General features: G+C 39.9%; 1 protein-coding gene across 3 annotated transcripts in view; it reads left to right on the forward strand.

The window, feature by feature from the left end:
* Prkaa2 (protein kinase AMP-activated catalytic subunit alpha 2) overlaps positions 1-20,039 on the forward strand; it is a 70,009-nt gene that overhangs the window by 43,410 nt on the left and 6,560 nt on the right. For all 3 annotated transcript variants that reach the window (XM_032901203.1, XM_032901222.1, XM_032901213.1), the window contains 6 exons: positions 2,057-2,150; positions 2,702-2,846; positions 4,282-4,369; positions 7,015-7,239; positions 16,546-17,050; positions 19,503-19,629. In XM_032901203.1, coding sequence (XP_032757094.1) covers positions 2,057-2,150; positions 2,702-2,846; positions 4,282-4,369; positions 7,015-7,239; positions 16,546-17,050; positions 19,503-19,629 — 1,184 coding nt within the window. The remainder of the gene's footprint in view (positions 1-2,056; positions 2,151-2,701; positions 2,847-4,281; positions 4,370-7,014; positions 7,240-16,545; positions 17,051-19,502; positions 19,630-20,039) is intronic.

The raw sequence follows: 20,039 nt of genomic DNA on the forward strand, positions 1-20,039 counted from the left end.
TGCACACTAATAAAATGTGGCCCATTGGTAGACAAACAGCAAAGGGCTCCTACTCTAACACAGTCTCCATCAAGGTGGATTGCCTGGAGTCTGGTGTCAGTTCCTTGTGTATTCTCCTGAGTAACTTGAAGCCAGCAACCTCTTTATTGCTGTATTTATCAGCCTTAAATAATAGCTCATTATGAAACTAACAGTACTCATAATCAACAAGACTATAGAGAATCCTTTGTAAAGAAAATAATGATGGGGGCTGGGGAGATGGCTCAGAGGTTAAGAGCACTGACTGCTCTTCCAGAGGTCCTGAGTTCAGTTTCCAGCAACCACATGGTGGCTCACAACCATCTGTAATGGGATGCCAGTAGGCATACACATACTGTATATTTAAACATAATAAATAAGTCTTAAAAATACAGATATAAATGTAGTTTTTTTTAAAGTAGAACAGTATACATTTGTGTAAATGTTAGAAGCAATCTTCATTTAAAACATCAGTATTATTTTAAACTCATTTTCAAAATCTGATTTTGTAAAATTGTATGAGAAAGTAATTTTCAGAGAAAAACCTTATTTTGGAAAATTAAGCTGATTTCGTACTATTTGTTTAATAAGACTGTACTGGCTAGTTTGTGTGTCAACTTGACACAAGCTGGAGTTATCACAGAAAAGGAGCCTCAGTTGTGGAAATGCCTCCATGAGACCCAGCTGTAAAGCATTTCCTTAATTACTGGTCAAGGTGGGAGGACCCAGCCCATTGTGGGTGGTGCTGTCCTTGGGCTGATGGGCTTGGGTTTTTATAAGAGAGCAAGCTGAGCAAGCCAGGAGAGCAAGCCATTAAGAAACATCCCTCCATGGCCTCTGCATCAACTCCTGCTTCCTGCCCTGCTTGAGTTCCAGTCCTGACTTCCTTTAGTGGAAATAAGCTGAGAAAATCCTTTCCTCCCCAACTTGCTTCTTGGTCATGATGTTTGTTCAGGAATAGAAACCCTGACTAAGAGAAAGACCAGCTTTAGGTGTCTGCACACATGTATATGTGTGTGTGTGTGTGTGCGCGCGCGCACACACACACACACACACACACACACACACACACTTTTATTGTAAAACTATTAAACATGTACTAAACTGAAGTGATGAGCCCATGTATCTGGAGTTCAGCTTCAGGGTCAGCAGTGTGTTGCTTTGTCTCCTTCCCTCCATGTTTTCTTACTAGAACATCTGAGGCAGATTCAAAGTATTTCTAATGTATCATTTTAAATGACATAAGCGGAGTGTCAGTATCACATCTAAAAATAAAAACATAATGAGTCTTATTAGTAATCTAGTCAGAGTTCAGTTTTCCGTAGTACGTCACATGTTGTGTGTGTGTTTGAGACAAACCTTTACTGTGTAGCCCAGGCTAACTTCTAAGTCATTGATTTCTTCTACCGCAGACTTCTGAATACAGGAATACAAAGCTGTGCCACGCAACTCAGATTCGTTAATGTTTTTTAAAGTTGGTTGAGTCAGAGCCAAAGCAAGTCTGTGTAGTGTAGTTTTCCATCCTTGTGTTTCTTGGATTGCTTCAGTATGTAGCACCTCCCTCCAGCCACCTTTAAGAAAGAATGATTTGTCTACCTACTGAATTTTGTTGAATATATATATTTGCGATATATTTTTATTTGTCCAAGAATACTCTAAGCATATAATACCTATCTTTATTGACTAAACAAGTTTGTTGAAATGGGAACACGCTTAACTTAGTTTGTGAAGATTTTAAAGGTAAGGAGAATCGTCTGTAAGTCTCAGGAAGTGGGATACTTTTGTGTTCTCCTTTTGTAATCTCCTTCCATGCTTATGGCACTGGAATTAGTTTGATAACACTGTAAAATCTGCTGCTGTCCTGCAATATGATACAAACATTAGAGTATGACGTTGTAACAACAGTAGCAGATGAGGTTGATTATTTGTGGGAGCGCCATTTTGTATTAACCTGCTCGCTCTTTTTCTTTCTTTCTTTCTTTCTTTCTTTCTTTCTTTCTTTCTTTCTTTCTTTCTTTTTTTTTTATTTCCGAACAAGCTACCAAGTGATCAGCACTCCAACAGACTTTTTTATGGTAATGGAATATGTGTCTGGAGGTGAACTGTTCGACTACATCTGTAAACACGGGAGGGTGAGTGACATATTTTCTATTGTATCTCTCAGCCCCAACGTAAGGCAGTGGAAAGAATTGCTAATAGCTAATCACAAAGATATTTTAAGTGCTTTAATTGTTTATGTAACATCAACTGCACATGCAGGACGTATGTCCTTTCTTGAGAAGTATGTCTTTTGAGTACTGAAACAAGTGATCACCAAGTGATTCTTGTGCTTTTCCCAATCTGTTCTGTATAAAGTTACCTTGAAGCTTCAGTTACTTTCTTTTCTTAGAATTTTCATATAAGTTCTGTTTTAGTTGGTTTTACTGACTCCCCAAAACATTGTGCATATTTAATATTGGTTGAAAATTAAACATCATTGTCATGCAGCCAAGCAAAAAAATCCCTTAGAATACTATTTGAGCTTTGGCAAGGTTTTAGCTGCTTTGCTTTGTCTGAGGTGTTGGATTTCTAATTAGTCGATTTTAATTAGCCTGATCAGTTGTCTTCAGACTGGTTACAAACTGAAGTGCATAATAACGCATGTCCCGGATAGTCTTGATGCCGCTTCTCCTCTGCTCGCCAGGTTGAAGAGGTGGAAGCTCGCCGGCTCTTCCAGCAGATTCTGTCTGCCGTGGACTACTGTCACAGGCACATGGTGGTCCATAGGGACCTGAAGCCAGAGAACGTGCTGCTGGACGCCCAGATGAATGCTAAGATAGCTGACTTCGGTATGCCACTCCAGGGCTGCTCAGAGCTGTGTCGCACCTCTAGAACGGACCAGTGTCTGCCTTACAGAACTAAGAACTTTCCATTCACCCTCACAAATCCTCTACCACAAAAAGGGATTGATTGCAGTTCACACTGGCCTATTTTGTTTATTTAAATTCACTTAAATAGTGCTGAAGTTTCTAGAAAACACATTAGAAAGCCACATCAAGACAGATCCATTCAACATGCCTTTCCTCTTAAGGCAATGGTACCTGTTGATTTTTTTTTGTTTTTTGTTTTTTGTTTTTTTGTTTTGTTTGTTTGGTTTTTTTTGGGACAGAGGTGATGATGGGAGGAGAAAGAGTCCCAAACTCCCTTGAAAAACTTGTTGACACACTGGATGTATTTCCTGATAAATGTAAATAGACAAGTGTGTGAACGTTTGTTCTCAGCTTTAAAAGCTTTGTGCTGCTTCTGAACTGATCTCGGAAAGACCTGTAAGTTTTAGGGCAGTATCTGATAACTTATGCATAAATCAGACACTAGTCCTTGGTAAGAGGCAAGGTAAAATGTACATTTTTAAATCAGCATACACTTTCTGGCCTAAACATACTTGGAAAGGCTGCTGCAGTCTGTCTGTTTTGTACCTGTCTTTAAACTAGCTTTACTATTTCTATTTAAACCATTTCAGCAAGTAGTTCAGCTGGGGTTTTGGTTCAGAAGATTGGTTTTACTATGTTGAATTGAAGCTCTCTAATTATAAATCTTTCCTAGGAAGTTGCAACTGTAGACTCCCCTGGAGAGCAGTGAGACCCTAGCTCCTAGGACACCAGCCTGCCTATCAGCTGGAGCTGGTCCACTGTTTAATTACAATTAAAGAAAAAGATAGACTTTTACTATGTAGCCTTGGCTAGTCTGCAACTTGTTATGTAGACCAGGCTGGCCTCAACCTCATAGAGATCCTCCTTTCTGTCTCCTGAGTGTTGGCATTAAAGATGTAATACCCAACTACAACCCTTTAAGAAAGACTCTTAAAAACAGTTACTGTTTGTTTTTAAGTAGCAGCCTGTATTTTATTTCTTCATCACAGAAGTAGATAATATTTGGTGCTTCTGGTTTTGAAAACATTAATGTAATTTCAATTAACCGTGTGTGTGTGTGTGTGTGTGTGTGTGTGTGTGTGTGTGTGTGTTGTCTGTAGGTATATGTGAGAGAGTACAGATGTGATGGTCAGAGGACAAGCCTCCAGAGTCAGTCCTCTCCTGCCTCCCTGTATGACCCATGGATGGAGTTCAGGTTGTTAACTTTGCCCACTGAGCTATCTTGCCACCCACCATTACTTTTAAACATAAATAACGAATTTGATTTCTGAAGCATGTAATAATTGAGACTTCTCATCATAGTTTTACCTGTATCTTCAGTATTCCGCATCTGATAAACTGCTTTTATTTTCAGGACTCTCTAATATGATGTCAGATGGTGAATTTCTACGAACTAGCTGTGGATCGCCAAATTACGCAGCACCTGAGGTCATCTCAGGAAGGTAATAGTTTTAGAGATAAGTAGGCTTTTGTGACCTTGCATCCATTCTAGTAACATTTAGTTGTAATCCTTTGGGAAAAGATTTTTTAACATAATAAAGAACACCACATGTGAAGGTGGAATGAACCTCACTACATGAAAATTTTGACTCACTTCACACACACACACACACATACACACACACACACACACACACACACACACACACTGTTAATTGAAATTACATTAATGTTTTTTAACTAATAGAAACAATCATTAATGTATCTTTTATCATAGGTTGGATAGCTAACTTTTAAACTCCGTGTAGGCCTTGGAGCACATGTGTTTATGCATTTTGATTGTGGTACATATGTCCCTTCGTTTTGATTGTAGTACATATGTCCCTGCATTTTTTTTTATCTTTATTAACTTGAGTATTTCTTATTTACATTTCGATTGTTATTCCCTTTCCCGGTTTCCGGGCCAACATCCCCCTAACCCCTCCCCTTCCCCTTCTATATGGGGGTTCCCCTCCCTATCCTCCCCCCCATTACCGCCCTCCCCCCAACAATCACGTTCACTGGGGGTTCAGTCTTGGCAGGACCAAGGGCTTCCCCTTCCACTGGTGCTCTTACTAGGCTATTCATTGCTACCTATGCAGTTGGAGCCCAGGGTCAGTCCATGTATAGTCTTTGTCTCCCTGCATTTTGACTATGGTGGTATGTCCCTGCATTTTGACTGTGGTACATATGTCCCTGCATTTTGATTGTGGTACATATGTCCCTGCATTTTGTTTACTGGTAGAGGGAGAGGCAGAGCTTGTGCAATGTCTGTTTTCTATTCTAGAAAATGTCAGGTAGCTGTAAGGATTTGCTAAATTGAAGCCATTGTCTTTACTCGTCAGATATAGTTGGTTATTTAATAGTGTTTCACAGTCTCCAGGCAGCTGTTTTATATTCTGTCTCTGGAAGACTGAAATTTGGGTGACAGTATGATTTCAAGCAGTTCATCTATGCAAATGGAGACTGTGAGGCCCCTCGTGTAATTAGCTCAATGGTACATTAGGAAATACTCACAGAGGCTGCAGAGGTAAGCGAAGCCATTTCACAGTGACTAGTGTCTGGTTTTACAATGAACAGAACACATTGAGAGAAGTACTGAGTATGTGCTTACAGGTGGAGATTGTGAGTGTCTTAGTTCACGTGGGCTGTGGAAGACCACCACACACCATCCTGACGAACACCAGCAGTCTGCCTGTCCTAGCGTTGTAGCTCCACAAAGATCTGGTGTGTGCATAGGGCCTATTCTTCGCAGCCCACTGTCTCCTACTATAAGCCTGTGTGGTCAAAGGGTAATGGGATCTCTCTGGGGTAGTCTTATATAAGGGCGTTAACCTTCTTTATGAGAGTTCCACCTCAGGGCCAGATCTCCCCGAAATAACCACTTCCTTATACCATCGGTTTGAGGTTAGAATTTCAGCTGGTCAGTTTTAGGGACACATTATTTAGTAAGGAGCTTGGGTGATACAGCAGATGATGTAAATTAGGGGCAGCACTCTAGGGAAGCAGATTATGTGCTGCTTTCCACTGGAACTATAGACATTTCTTACCTCAGACCAGAGTTTGATTTTGGAAGTGAGCTGTTAGGAATGTTAATATAGTAAGAGGATAAGACAAAATTAGTGAGAGGCTTGTGCTGCTGAGCCGAGCTGTCCAGAGCCGACCTGCCTCAGTCCGGTGAATTAACCAATGACTTTGAGAGAAAGTAGTAGGAAATCTGTCATACCAGGGCTGGAGAGATGGCCCCATGGGTAAGAGCACTGGCTGCTCTTCAGAGAACCCAGGTTCAATTCCCAGCAACCACACAAGGACTCACAACTCCCAGAGCATCTGACACTGTCTTCTGGCCTCTCTAGGTATCATACATACATGTAGTACACAGACATACATGCAGTCAAAATACTCATAAGATAAAAATTTAAAAATAAATAATGTTTTAGAGAAGATGTTATGCAAATTAAACATTGTCTATATGGTACTAGTTAAGTACTTTAATATCTCAATTTTTGTTTAAAATATGTGCCCAAAGGCAAAATTTCTGTTATATATTCATTTTCTTTTCTTTCTTGTACTAGTTCTGGTGTGTGTGTGGGGTAGATTATTGTTTTTTCATTTTGTTTTGTTTTTTAACTTGTGTTTATCTACTTTTATGTTTTCTTAAAGAAATAAGACAGAAAGTGTCAATTTTTCTGTTTGTTAGTCGGTTTGTTTTTGAGACAGGATCTTACCACATCACCCTGGGTGACTTGGGACTGTCTAGGTCAGGCTCACCTAAAACTCAGAGAGATCTGTCTGCCTCTGCCTTCCGAATGCTAGAATTAAAGGCATACGCCATTTGCCTGGCCAGAAAGTATAATAAAATTTTAATGAGCACTTATAACTAATTTTTAACAAGTAAAAACAAGTCTTTTGACAAATTTGTATAATTAGTTGGGCTGATAATTTCCTATAAAGAATAGTTACTGAGGTTTGGAAATTGCTGTGTTTCAGTGAAGACCTTAAATAGCAATGTAACCAAGTTGGGTTTGCATTTATCATGTATATAAGCAGGACGCTAACAATGAGGGGAAATGATAGTGACACTTAGGCCTGTGCCTTCCTTCCTCAGGCTGTATGCGGGTCCTGAGGTTGATATCTGGAGCTGTGGTGTTATCCTGTATGCCCTTCTCTGTGGCACCCTCCCCTTCGACGATGAGCACGTGCCTACGCTCTTTAAGAAGATCCGAGGGGGTGTGTTCTACATCCCGGAGTATCTCAACCGTTCTATTGCCACTCTGCTGATGCACATGCTGCAGGTGGACCCCTTGAAGCGAGCAACTATCAAAGACATACGGTGACTACAGCTTTTGGCATTTTGTATGCCTTTTCATTGTAGTAGTAATAGTGATACTAGAATATTTGTCACATCTATGCTTTATAACACTTAACTTTACGAGAATTTTAAGGCCAAGTGTGTGGTACATCTTGTGCTTACCCAGGAGGATGAGGCAAGGGGATCTCTAGTTCAAGGCCAGCATGGACTGTGACTATGTCAATGACAAGGAATTTCGACATCTGGACTTATGCAAACCTGGTTACATGACTTATCTTTCAAATGTCTGATTGTATGGTTATTGGCATAAGTAGCACAACATCTAGGCCTGTGTGAGAAGGATCCAGTCTCCTAGAGTCTCATCTTGCCTTCCCCACCACATCCTTCACCTTAGATTTCAGTTCTGTGCCTTAATTATATTATTCTGACCCTCATTTTCTGCACCCTCTCACCTGATAGCATTTGAATCATTCTTTTACATTCTGCTCGAGTGCCACCAGCTTCATGGAATCATTTCTGGTCCCCTCACGCTGTGTAGGAACTTCTGATTGTGGCAAGGCAGCCCCCAGCTCATGCCTTGTTATTTCTCCTTCACACAGTGTCTGTTCTTTCTCTGCACCTCTCCTCTCTTGCACTATAACTGTCAGGGAACAAACTGTCTTAGGAATACTTCCCTGTTCCTTTACCATTACTGAAAGTGGAAGTTTAGAAGGAATCTGGAGAGATTTCAGATGTGAGAAGTGGAGAACTTTGTGTTTTCGGTGTGGTTGATGATGTAATGCATGGCCTTTTCTGAAGCCTTACCACCATGTTATAACCGGCTCACCCTTTTCATTTATAGTGTCTCACACAGTGAAAATGCTATGTAAGCACAAATCATGCCTGTCCATTTCAACTCAGAAGCATGCATTGTCCCCACCCACACTTTCCACATCCCCCGCCTTCCCTTTCCCCCCGAACCCTCTGCTTCCTGTATTTCCCTTACACCGTTTATGCCCCATATCTTTGGTTTCCATTCATACCTTTCTCCATTAAAGCCCATATTTCCGGTCTCATGGGCCCCTTCTAGTTTCCTGGCCTTCTATTCATACTATCACGAGAAGCTAGAATCCTAATCAGAGAGGACATGGAATATTTGTCCTCCTGAGCACCACTCTGGTTATCTTACTTAGTATATTTAAGAAAATAAGCTTGTTACATTTTTAATCTGGTAGCCACTAGTGGATTTGCTGTGGAGAATCACTTGATTGTTGAGGAATTAACTAGTGTAATGGCAGGAATGACGCAATGCCTTCTACATGTTCTTTATGTATTTAGAAGGCTTTTGTCTTATCTAAGATTTCAAAGTGTTGCTTAGAAGCCCAGTCTTCTGACATCTTTCAGAACCTTTCCCCTTTTTCTCTAAAGCCAGAGGAAATGTTTTGACATGTGTGTCCCGTGGAACAGTCAGAGGATGGCTGAGGTGGTGGTGCCTGTTGTCTGCTGCAGTCTCTTGTAAGCAGGATGGAGTTCTGTTCACAGTCCTCATTGCCGTGACTAAATCCCTGCCAAGAAGCAACTTAAGGGCGGAAGGACTTGTTTTGGTTCAGTGCTTGAGGAGATGAAGTAGTCCATGGTGGGGAAGGCAGGAGGCTGAGGGGCTGGTCACACTGCATCAGTAGTTAGAAAGCAAAGTGGATAGAAAGGGTGCTAGGCTGAGAACCCCACCCCTAGTGACCTACTTTGTCAACTGAAGCTCCACCTCCTGACAGATTCTGCCACCTACATAAGCATCACCTGCTGGAAACCACGGGTCCTAACACAGGCGCCTGTAGGGGATGGGCATTGCACCTTCAAACCACAAGGTTGTTTTCTTCCTCTGTCCTTTTCCAGTGTTCCAGGCCTCGTGCAGAACAATGTACAGCTGTAAAATTGCTGCCAGATTTAGTTATGGAAATGAACCAACCGGGGGAAAAACTCTGTTCATAATTCTTTGGAATAAATAGTTCTTCCCATTGGGTTTTTCTCAGAGGAAAAATTAGACATGCTAATATATTTGTACTTGCTTATATAAGCACTTGTGAGTATAGAATAGTAAAAAAGTTAATTCTGTTATTTCAAAACAATTATTCATATATTTATAGACTTTAGAAGAAAAGTATACATAAATCTATTGAGATGAATTAATTGACCCATAGGAAGTGCTATAAAATAGTGATATTCTAGGTTAGAGAGATGGCTTAACCATTACAGGATAAAGCTCACAGCCAAAGGACAAAGTAACGACGACACTTCTATACTTAGAGTAATAACTTTGGATTTATCCTCACCATTGTATGCTTATGTTCAATATTTCAGTATAAGAATTTTTAATTTGATAAAATATACTTCAAAAGGAAAAGTTAAAAGTTTCAACAGTGGATCCAAAGCAAGCACTTTGCTATACATTCCACCTATTTCGTTGCACTGACATTTTCAGAGGTAGCTGTTATTAATTTCATTTTATAACAATAAAACTGAAATTGAGGTTGTGTCATGACTTATTTATATATCCATTTGTTTCTAAGTATAAGTTACTTTAAATTACAGACCACATTTTCATACTAAATATATCACATGCGTATGTCGCACATATTTATAACAGGAAGTACTCTGTTTGTACTCTCTCTGAATATAGGTCAGTTGGCATACTTCTTGTACATACAGCGTGCACAGAGCTCTGGGTTCAATCCTCAGCACTGCACAAACGGTGTGGTGCTGCACATCTGTATTCCTGGCACTGGGGCGGGGTGGGAAGGGTGAGGCTAAAGGGTTAGAGAATCAGGGTCATCTTTGGCTACACACAAAGTCTGAGGCTAGCCTGGGATATTTATAAAGGAAAACATTGGAATTCAGAACCTTTTTGAATTAGAGCCAGTGCTATTTTTACTCGCCTAGATTGTTACATGAGTTATGTGACATTTTTTTCTCCTTAATTCTCTCATAATACTTTGTATTTCTTATGTACTATGATACTTAGTGGCTTACCATTATTGTGGAAATTGAGCATAATTATGACATGCTTGAGACAGGAGTATTTTACATATCAGAGTTTTTCAGGTTTTGGAATATTTGCATAGTTTTTTTTCCAGTTAATCATCCTTATCCAAAACCCAGAAATGCTTTAAATGCAGAAGTTTTAGAACCTAAAAGTTTTGAGATTGGGAGCAAAAAGATTTGAGATTTGGGAGCATTAAGAGTTTGGATTTTCTGGTGGGAGATGCTCAACTTGTCTGCACAATGTTCTCATAGGCTGTCATGTTAGAAAAATGCCTCCACTTATTTGCTTATTTAATTGTTTTTGCTTTCCTTCCAATATGTGTTTAACATCTGCTGTGTGAGGGGTCCTAAGTTGAGTGCCAGAAATACAGTGATAAACAGGAGCGACACGTGCCTTGGAAATCTGGGATGTTTCCTTCGGCTCTTTTAGACCCAGTAGTAGCATTAGTAGTAGCATTAAAATTACTGTGCCTGAAAACAGTGGGTCTGAAGCTTACCTGTGGATTTGGATATTGGTTTTGTTCCTGGTTACTAATAGGGATTTTATTCCTTAACATATTTGTTCTTTAATTACTCTCTATTTATAGTGAAATTACTGAGAAGGTAATTCCAGATTGAGCCATGTGAGATTGCTATTTTTATAGGTCTAAAATTAATTGAATATTAGAACCTTCAACTCTTCAACTTCATTTGCATATGTATATTTATGTGTGCAGATGTACATTTACATTGGCGCCCATGGGTGCGGTATTTCTTTTCTTTTTCTTTTTTTTTTTTTGAGAAAAGGTCTCTCTGGCCTGGAACTCACCAAGTTGCATTGGAAGGCTAGCCACTGGTCCCAAGAAACCTGTTTCCTCAACTCTTGAAATCAAGTTAATTTGAAACTTAGCTAAGTGTGCTGTGCTGACCTGTATGTGCTCTCTAGCATTTGGGAGGCTAAAAGGCAGGGTGATTGTAAGCTTGGGGCTAACCTAGGCAATGTAATAAGGTACTGTCTTAAATAGTTTTGGTTCTTTGAAAATTTATTACTTTTAATTTTGATGTGTTTTTATTATATTCATTTTCCTTCCCCATCTCCTCCCTTATTCCACACCCTCCCAACTTTGTGTCCCCATTCTATTTTATTAATTAATCAATTAATTAATTTTTAGCTTGGAGTCCAGCTACTGCTGCCCATGTAGTCTTAAGTGTGGAGCCTTTTAGACCTAGCAGGGTTCACAGTCCATAAAAATAGCTAGCAACAGCTTCTCTAGTCTTTAGTTTAGCATAATGCTTTCAAGATACTTGCACGTGCAGTATTTATCCATACTTCATTGTTTTTATTTACTTATCTTTCTCTTATTTTATTTATGAAGTTATCGATTGATTGGTTGAGACAGAGTCTCTATTCTTTATATAAAATAGTCTAGCCTCAAACTCAGGGGTCTGCCTTCCTCTGTCTTGGGTGCTAAGAGCAAAGGTGTGCATACTATGCCCTGCTCAGTGAAGAGATTAGAGTTTAATGACAACCCTTCTCCCTTCTCTCTCCTCCCGTCAGGCCTTACCATATAATCCTCCCCGTTCTCCTTCACATTCCTGGCCTCTTTTTCACTAATTGTTATTGTAGGTGTATGTGTCTGTACATACGTATTCCTTTTTTTTTTTTTTTTTCGAGCTGAGGACCGAACCCAGGGCCTTGCGCATGCTAGGCAAGCGCTCTACCACTGAGCTAAATCCCCAACCCCCTACATACGTATTCCTAAGTATGCACAATGTAACTTTTGTGTGTGTTTTTAGGGCTAATGAGTGTGGCACTGTGCGACTAGTTGGTGTAGTCATCCCTGGGTTAACCACCTCCCTAGCTCTCAGCTTTCTTTACCTGAGGAAAAGTTCTTTGCATATGGTTGAGGCCTTGTGGTTTTCCCTTGTAAATTGTTGTCCTCAGTTAATTTTTAGTCATATTGGTGAGGCCGAGACTCGTGGGTGTAGCTTCTGATCCTACTAGAAGACGCCATCTCACAGTAAACTCCCGATCCGCCCGCTCTTACAGGCTCCATATGTAGGTTTAGTTCTCCATTGTTTTTACCTTGAAAAACATTCTATTATGTAATACACTACAGTTTTGTTTGTTTTTCTCTTGATGACATTGGGATGTTCCTATTGTGACTTTAATAAATATTTTATGACCATTTACATTCATATTTAATAGTTATATGGTTTCATTTCTCATGTATTTACCTAGATTTTATAATTATCATATATTGTTGGTTGTTGATATTCCTATGTGCTTAGTGATTCTTTTGAACTAATTCCTTAAAGTCTATACACTTGTTACATTTTTCAACCAAAAATTCTCTTTGGTTAGCTAAATGAAGAGCTGCAAAAATTTCTTAAAATGCTACAATATATTAAGTCCTTCAGACGTTGACAGTGGTTTTGTGTTTGTGTTGGGACATATCTCTAGCTCTCCAGTAGGAGGGTGGTAACTCTGCCCTTGCTTTTATTTCCTGCTTGTAACGAGCCTCAAAGCCACTGATGAGAAATTAGGGTCTTCTCAGTCTCTCCTGGGCACACCAGGCCTTTGTGAGTCCCAGAGATACGGGAAAACTTCTCAGACTCTTCTGCGTGCTTATTTCCTAACCTACATATATAGGTGAGTTTCTTGTTACCCAGCTTTGGTTGCCATTCCAGAGAGCCAGAATGTTAAACAATAGGCACTGATTTTTTTTTTTTTAAAGCAAATACTCTGGTGGCTTTCAGTAATAGAATTCTAAGTCACACCAACGACAAAGCTGTATGTGGAAGTATTCAGGGAATTGCTAGGTGTCGTAGGGTTTCTATTGCTGTAATAAAACACCATGACCCAAAGAAACTTGAGGAGGAAAGGATTCATTTCCTCCTACACTTCCAGGTGACTGTCCCTCACTGAGGGAAGTCAGGGCAGGAACTAAGCCAGGAATCTGCAGGCAGGAACTGAAGCAGAGGCATAGAGTGCTGGTTATTGGCTTGCTCCTAATGACTTACCAGCCTGCCAGAGGTGGTGCCACCTACAATGGGCTGGACTCTCTCACATCAATCATTAATCAAGAAAATGCCCAACAGACTTGCCTATGGGCCAATCGTAAACAGCCATTTTTTTTTCAGTTGACATTCCCTCTAATTAGATATATCTGGATTTGTGTCAACCTGACAAAGAGCAACTAGCACACTAGGTGCATAAAAATGGTGGTTCTTAATGGGATGGGACTTGTAGGGAACTCTGATGTTCCATTTCTCCGTTCTTGTTATTCCAGTGATTCTCCTCAACCACGTGAGTGTGGGGCTGTTGGATTTTAAGGCTTCTGTGGAGCTGAAAATAATGGATGCTTAGGAGAGAGAGGCGGCTCACAAACTCACGTCTCACTTTCCTGAAGTTATAAAGCCAGTGCTTAAATAAACCTCCCAGGTCATTACAGTCCTTTGGGAAATTGCTATAGTTATAAAAGGTTAATTTGACAGGTTTGCTACAACTGTCTACAATGCTTGATTCCTTTTACCATTTTCTGCCATGTCTCACGACTCTTATGATATTGGACCAGAGTGGTTCTTATAACATGGCAAAACCCTTTGTTGTCTCAGGATATTTTCAGATATTGAGCCTTTTTTTTTTTTTTTTTTTTTTTTTTGCAATAACTGACTTCTATGTACTGGTTAGCTGAGTGCTGGTCATTCTGGTGTGTGCTCAGATGTTAGCTTGAATGGCTTCCCTACTCAGCCTCCCATTTTGAATCAAAGGCTTTCAAGCTTTTACTGTTTTTCCACTCCCAGGTTTTATCAGAATATTTGTGTATTTGTAAACATTTGCTTATATTCATCTGGTATATAATCTTTGAAGACTATTTGACACCAGTCATAGTATTAGTCAATAAAGTTTCGGAAGTGAGGGAAAATACGATTAAGAGAGCAGTGTGCAAACATTTTAGTTTTAGTACTTCTTTACACTTTTTAAAAAAATTTTTATTAGATATATTTCTTTACTTACATGTCAAATGTTATTCCCCTTCCCAGTTTCCTGTCCATAAGCCCCCATCCCCTTCCCTCTCCCTTCCCCATACAGGTATTCCCCCATCCATCCCCCTTACTGCCCTCCTCCATATTCCCCTGCACTGGGGGTCCAACCTTGGCAGGACCAAGGGCTTCCCCTTCCACTGGTGCCCCAACAAGGCTATTCTCTGCTACATATGCAGTTGGAGGCCTGGGTCAATTCATGTGTAGACTTTCAGTAGTAGTTTAGTCCCTGGAAGCTCTGGGGTTGGCATTGTTGTTCTTATGGGGTTGCAAGCTCCTTCAACTCTTTCAATCCTTCCTTTAATTCCCTGGTCCTGTTCTCAGTTTGGTGGTTTGCTGCTAGCAACCACCTACCTCTGTATTAGACATGCTCTGGATGTGTCTCTCAGGAGAGATCTATATCCGGTCCCTTTCAGCCTACATTTTTTAGTTTCATCAATCTTATCTAGTTTTGTGGCTGTATATATATGGGCCACATGTAGGATAGGCTCTGAATGGTCATTTCTTCAGCCTCTGCTCTAAACTTTGCTTCCATATTCCCTCCTATGCTATTTTTTTTCTCCTTTTAAGGAGTGGGGGCATCTGCATTTTGGTCATTCTTCTTGAACTTCCTATGGTCTGTGGATTGCATCTTAAGTAATTTGAGCTTTTTGGCAAATATCCACTTATCAGTGAGTGCATACCAAGTGTATTTTTCTCTAATTGGGGTTACCTCACTCAGGATGATATTTTCTAGTTCATTCCATTTGCCTATGAATTTCATGAAGTCATTGTTTTTGATAGCTGAGTAGTACTCCGTTGTGTAGATGTACCACATTTTCTGTATCCATTCCTCTGTAGAAAGACATCTGGGTTCTTTCCAGCTTCTGGCTATTATAAATAAGGCTGCTATGAACACAGTGGAGCATGTGTCTTTGTTGTGTGTTAGAGCATCTTTTGGGTATGTGCCCAGGAGAGGTATAGCTGGGTCCTTAGGTAGTGGAATGTCCAATTTTCTGAGGAACCTCCAGACTGATTTCCAGAGTGGTTGTACCAGTTTGCAATCCCACCAACAATGGAGGAGTGCTCTTTAGTCTTAAAAGTCATTGAGAACCTCAAAGAAATTTTTAATAGTAATATGCCAGTAGTTAGCATATATAATTAAAATTAGAATTAAATATACCTAAAATCTATTCATTTAAATATCTTTTTAGAAACAAACAACTAAGAGTTGGACCTAGAGCCCTGTGCTTTCTAGGCAAGCACTCTACCACTGAGTTACATCTCTGTTTTCCTCCCCTAGCTCCTTTTATATTTCATTTGAGATAAGCTCTTACTACATTACCCAGTGTGGCCTCTAGTTTCTTTTGTAGCTGAAGCAAGACTTGAACTTGAGATTCTTCTGAATGAGACTTCTGAATAGTTAGGATAATAAGTGTATTTGGAAAACTTCAAAAATTTTGTCAAAAGTATCATCTTACATTTTTATAGATCTCCTCAATGTCTAGTTTAACCCAAAGCAGCTAGATTCTCAATCTACTTCTTCATTTAATCTTGCAAAAATTTTATATTCATTGAAGTTACTGAGGAAAATGTGGACTCAGGTAAGTGGTTGGAAAATAAAGGAGTATTTTAATAGCCATACACATAATAACGGTATTCTTTGGTACTATACCAAAGCTTACAGTTTTCAGTATCAACTGAGAGAAAAATGAAGTTTTATATTTTACCACTTTATAGTTATATAATGTTTTAAATTTTAAGTGACCTTCTCATGCATGTATAATTCTGTCACATGATTGGGGAATCTTACATTATTGAAATATACAGATTTTGAACATTTCATTTTACACTATAAAAGTCAGGTTCAGTACTATCAATACTGACAATCAGATCATCTTTGGATCTTGAGAAACCATCAAACTCTAGGCGGCAGGAACAAATTACTGTACATCATCTGGATTTGCTAGGAAACTTAGATTCTGATATTGGTTACAATATTGCCACTCATTTTCCTCAAAGTGACAGACCCACTTTGTTCATTTTCAGGGAAATATCTTGAGCCTAAATACCTGTATTTATTCAGGGATAAATTATTAATTGACTGGAATAGGGGCACATAGCCTACAGTTGCATAGAGATTAATTAACTGACGTAGGGTCACATAGTTAATAAGCAGTTAATAGGCAGAACTGGGAATAGATCTGGTATTTTAGAGTGTTTTTGTTGTATTGCCACATGTCTAAATTATGTGGGACTTACCAAAGCATGTTCTTACAATAGTGTGTATGGTGTTTTCCCTAGAGAGCATGAATGGTTTAAACAGGATTTGCCCAGTTACCTCTTTCCTGAAGACCCCTCCTATGATGCTAATGTCATTGATGATGAGGCTGTGAAAGAAGTATGTGAAAAATTTGAGTGTACAGAATCAGAAGTGATGAACAGTTTATACAGTGGTGACCCTCAAGACCAGCTTGCAGTGGCTTATCATCTCATCATTGACAATCGGAGAATAATGAACCAAGCCAGTGAGTTCTACCTCGCCTCCAGTCCTCCAACGGGTTCCTTCATGGACGATAGTGCCATGCATATTCCCCCCGGCCTGAAACCACATCCCGAAAGGATGCCACCTCTCATAGCAGACAGCCCCAAAGCACGCTGTCCACTGGATGCACTGAACACAACTAAGCCCAAATCTTTAGCTGTGAAAAAAGCCAAGTGGCACCTTGGGATCCGAAGCCAGAGCAAACCATACGACATTATGGCGGAGGTGTACCGAGCTATGAAGCAGCTGGACTTTGAATGGAAGGTAGGCATCGCAATGTACTAAGGCTGTTTGCACAAGAGATTTTTCTTATGTAAGTTGTCAAAGCAGTTCAGTATTGAGGGCCATACAAAGTTGGTTTTGATTTAGAAATAATTGTAGCAGGCTTCATGCTTTTGGTTGACATGGTTCATTCTTTTAAATTATATAACACACACAGTAAAACATAATAAAGGACAAAGAGCTATTGATGCTGGGAACATATTTCGATTTACAGAATAGCATTCTTGGCCATGCAATTGAAATTATCTGCGAAAACAGCTCACCTCTTTCATCATGGTTCATAGCAACAAAATGTCTGAAATCTTAAAAGGCAATTTCTTTCTAACTTTTTTCTCTTTTCAGGAAATTTGTTTTCTCCCCATGCTTTTTTGGCATAAATGGTTGATGGCTAGGACAGCTAGTGTCCAGTATACATTATGCTATCCAGACATGTTCATTCAGTCAGCAATCCTCTTCCCCAAGTCCATCAATTCTCCTATCTAGACTTTATATCCTTGACTTGTTAGTTGCTTTACTCATGCTGCAACAAAATATCTGACACATGGAAAGGGGAGGGAAGGAGGAGGAAGGGAGAGGGGAGGGAGGGGGAGGCAGTGAGGGGGTCAGAAGGAAGAGGAGGGAGGGGTCAGGGAGGGAGGGAAGGTTCATTCAGACTCAGTGTTCTAGGACACAGGCCTCATCACAGCAGGACGTCAGGGAGGCAGGGGTGTGAGGCAGAAGTTCACCTCATTTCAGTCAGGAAGCAGAACGCTGGTGCTCAGCCCACTGCCCCTCCGTCAGTTCAGGACTGCAGCCCTTCCCACTTCAGATCACATCATCCAGAAAATCTCTTACAGAGAGCCCAGAGGTGTGTCCTCGAGGTGATTGTAGACTTGTCATATGACAGGATTAACCATCACAGTCTCCCTTTGTCACCTGCATACTGGGTCAGTTCAAAGCTGTAACCTTTCATCTCTTCTTCCTATAGAATCATAACCATCTCACGGTAGAAAGGGCGTTCAGTACAGCTTCAGAGGTCCCGATGGTCTTTAACACTGCCAACACTGTTCAGTATTAGCTGACACTTCATTATGGCATATTTTTATTACTATCAGCACATATTTTTACTTTCTTTTTAACTTAGCATTTCATTGCAGTTTAACTCTATTTAAATATATATGGGACATTTTAAAAATAAGATATCAGGGTTGGGGATTTAGCTCAGTGGTAGAGCGCTTGTCTAGCAAGCGCAAGGCCCTGGGTTCGGTCCCCAGCTCCGGAAAAAAAAAAAAAAAAGATATCCCTTTAACTAACTGTTGTTTTGTTTTTCCTTGAGGGTGATGAATGTGTGTTCTATCTTTCTATCTTTCTATCTTTCTATCTTTCTATCTATCTATCTATCTATCTCTCTCTCTATCTATCCATCCATCCATCCATCCATCCATCCATCCATTTTCCCCAAGATAGGACAAGTCCCATTACATCATTGTGGCTGTCCTAGAACTCATGTATAGCATGTATAGACCAGTTTGGCCTTGAACTCACAGAGATCCATCTGCCTCTGCCTCCAAGTGCCACAACTGGCCTATTTTAATTTTTAAAAATAAGTTAATTCTTTAGCAACTTCATGCATATATGAAATGAATTCTTGTTATTCTCCCAACTCTCTCTTATTCCCCAAGTCTCGGTACCCTAGCTCTTCCCTACTTGTCCCCTTCCCAACTCATGACTTACAGTTTTGTTTTATGAGTCATTAGGGAGAAAAAAATTCAAATTTATCATCTATCCAGTACATTTTATTACATCAGTTTAGTGTGCTCTCATTGGTTGTTTTACTTGATTAAATAACATTACTTAAACTCAAGCCTTTGTCTTTTTTTCTGAAGCTATTTTATTCAGTTAAAAACAACTTTGCTGGACCTAGTGGCTCATGACCATAGTACTGCCACTCCAGAATAAAACCTGAGGCAGGAGAATTTCTCTAGATTTCAGACCAATGTGGGGCCTTGTCTTACTATGGAAATATATAAATAAAAGGAAATCCATGGAAATATTTAGAAACTAGTCTGACCAAAGTTCTGAAGACCCAGAATCCTCTTCATCTGAGCTGCAGTTTTCTGTCTCTCAAAGGTACTAACACCATCCTCTGTTATGGTGGTATTTAGCTTTTATTGTTCTACCTGATGTAAACCACTAACATTCAGTTCTCAGCTACTCCTTCAAAACGACTGAAGAAAAGGCAACTGAGTATGGTTAGTATCTGAGCTAAAGGCTAGACTATAGGATCTGAGTTTTTAACAAATGCTGCTGTTAGTGGGATTAAAGATATCAAACTATTTGTAACACAGAAGTCAACCATAAATTCTTCTCTCCCTCGCTCATGTTTGCTTTTGATGTCCTTTGCTAAGATGGAGGCATTGGGTACTTTTAAATATTTACCTATTTCCGGCTTTAGGTAGTGAATGCGTACCATCTTCGAGTAAGAAGAAAAAACCCAGTGACTGGCAATTACGTGAAAATGAGCTTACAGCTTTACCTGGTTGACAATCGGAGCTATCTTCTAGACTTCAAAAGCATAGATGGTAAGGAGGCCAACAGGAATGAATCCTGAGAAAGAAAATCTCACACGATGTGACCTAGTGTTAAAATCATCACAAAGACATGGTGGGTGGGTCCTCTACTCTTAAAGCAGATCTAAACAAAATGTTAAGTGAAACCAAACATGTAGCTTTAGCAGAAAATAAATTGCCAAGGATGTGAGGTAATTTCAGATGTAAGCATACTCCCTTTCATTTCCTTACAAATGCTGCATCCTATGTGGAGAAGGACTTAGGGGCCCACTGTCTGAAATGCCATGAATGGTGGGTACCGTGTTATGACTGTGGGAAGGGCGGGTTAGTGGCTCTTTTAAAACATTAACATGACAGTCCTTCCTAAGCTCCCTGCTCAGATCTGTTTTACTTCCCGTGCTCCTGCAGCTGTTTCCCGGGAG

This window comes from Rattus rattus, chromosome 1, assembly GCF_011064425.1.
Source record: "Rattus rattus isolate New Zealand chromosome 1, Rrattus_CSIRO_v1, whole genome shotgun sequence".
NCBI classification, from domain to species: Eukaryota; Metazoa; Chordata; class Mammalia; order Rodentia; family Muridae; genus Rattus; species Rattus rattus.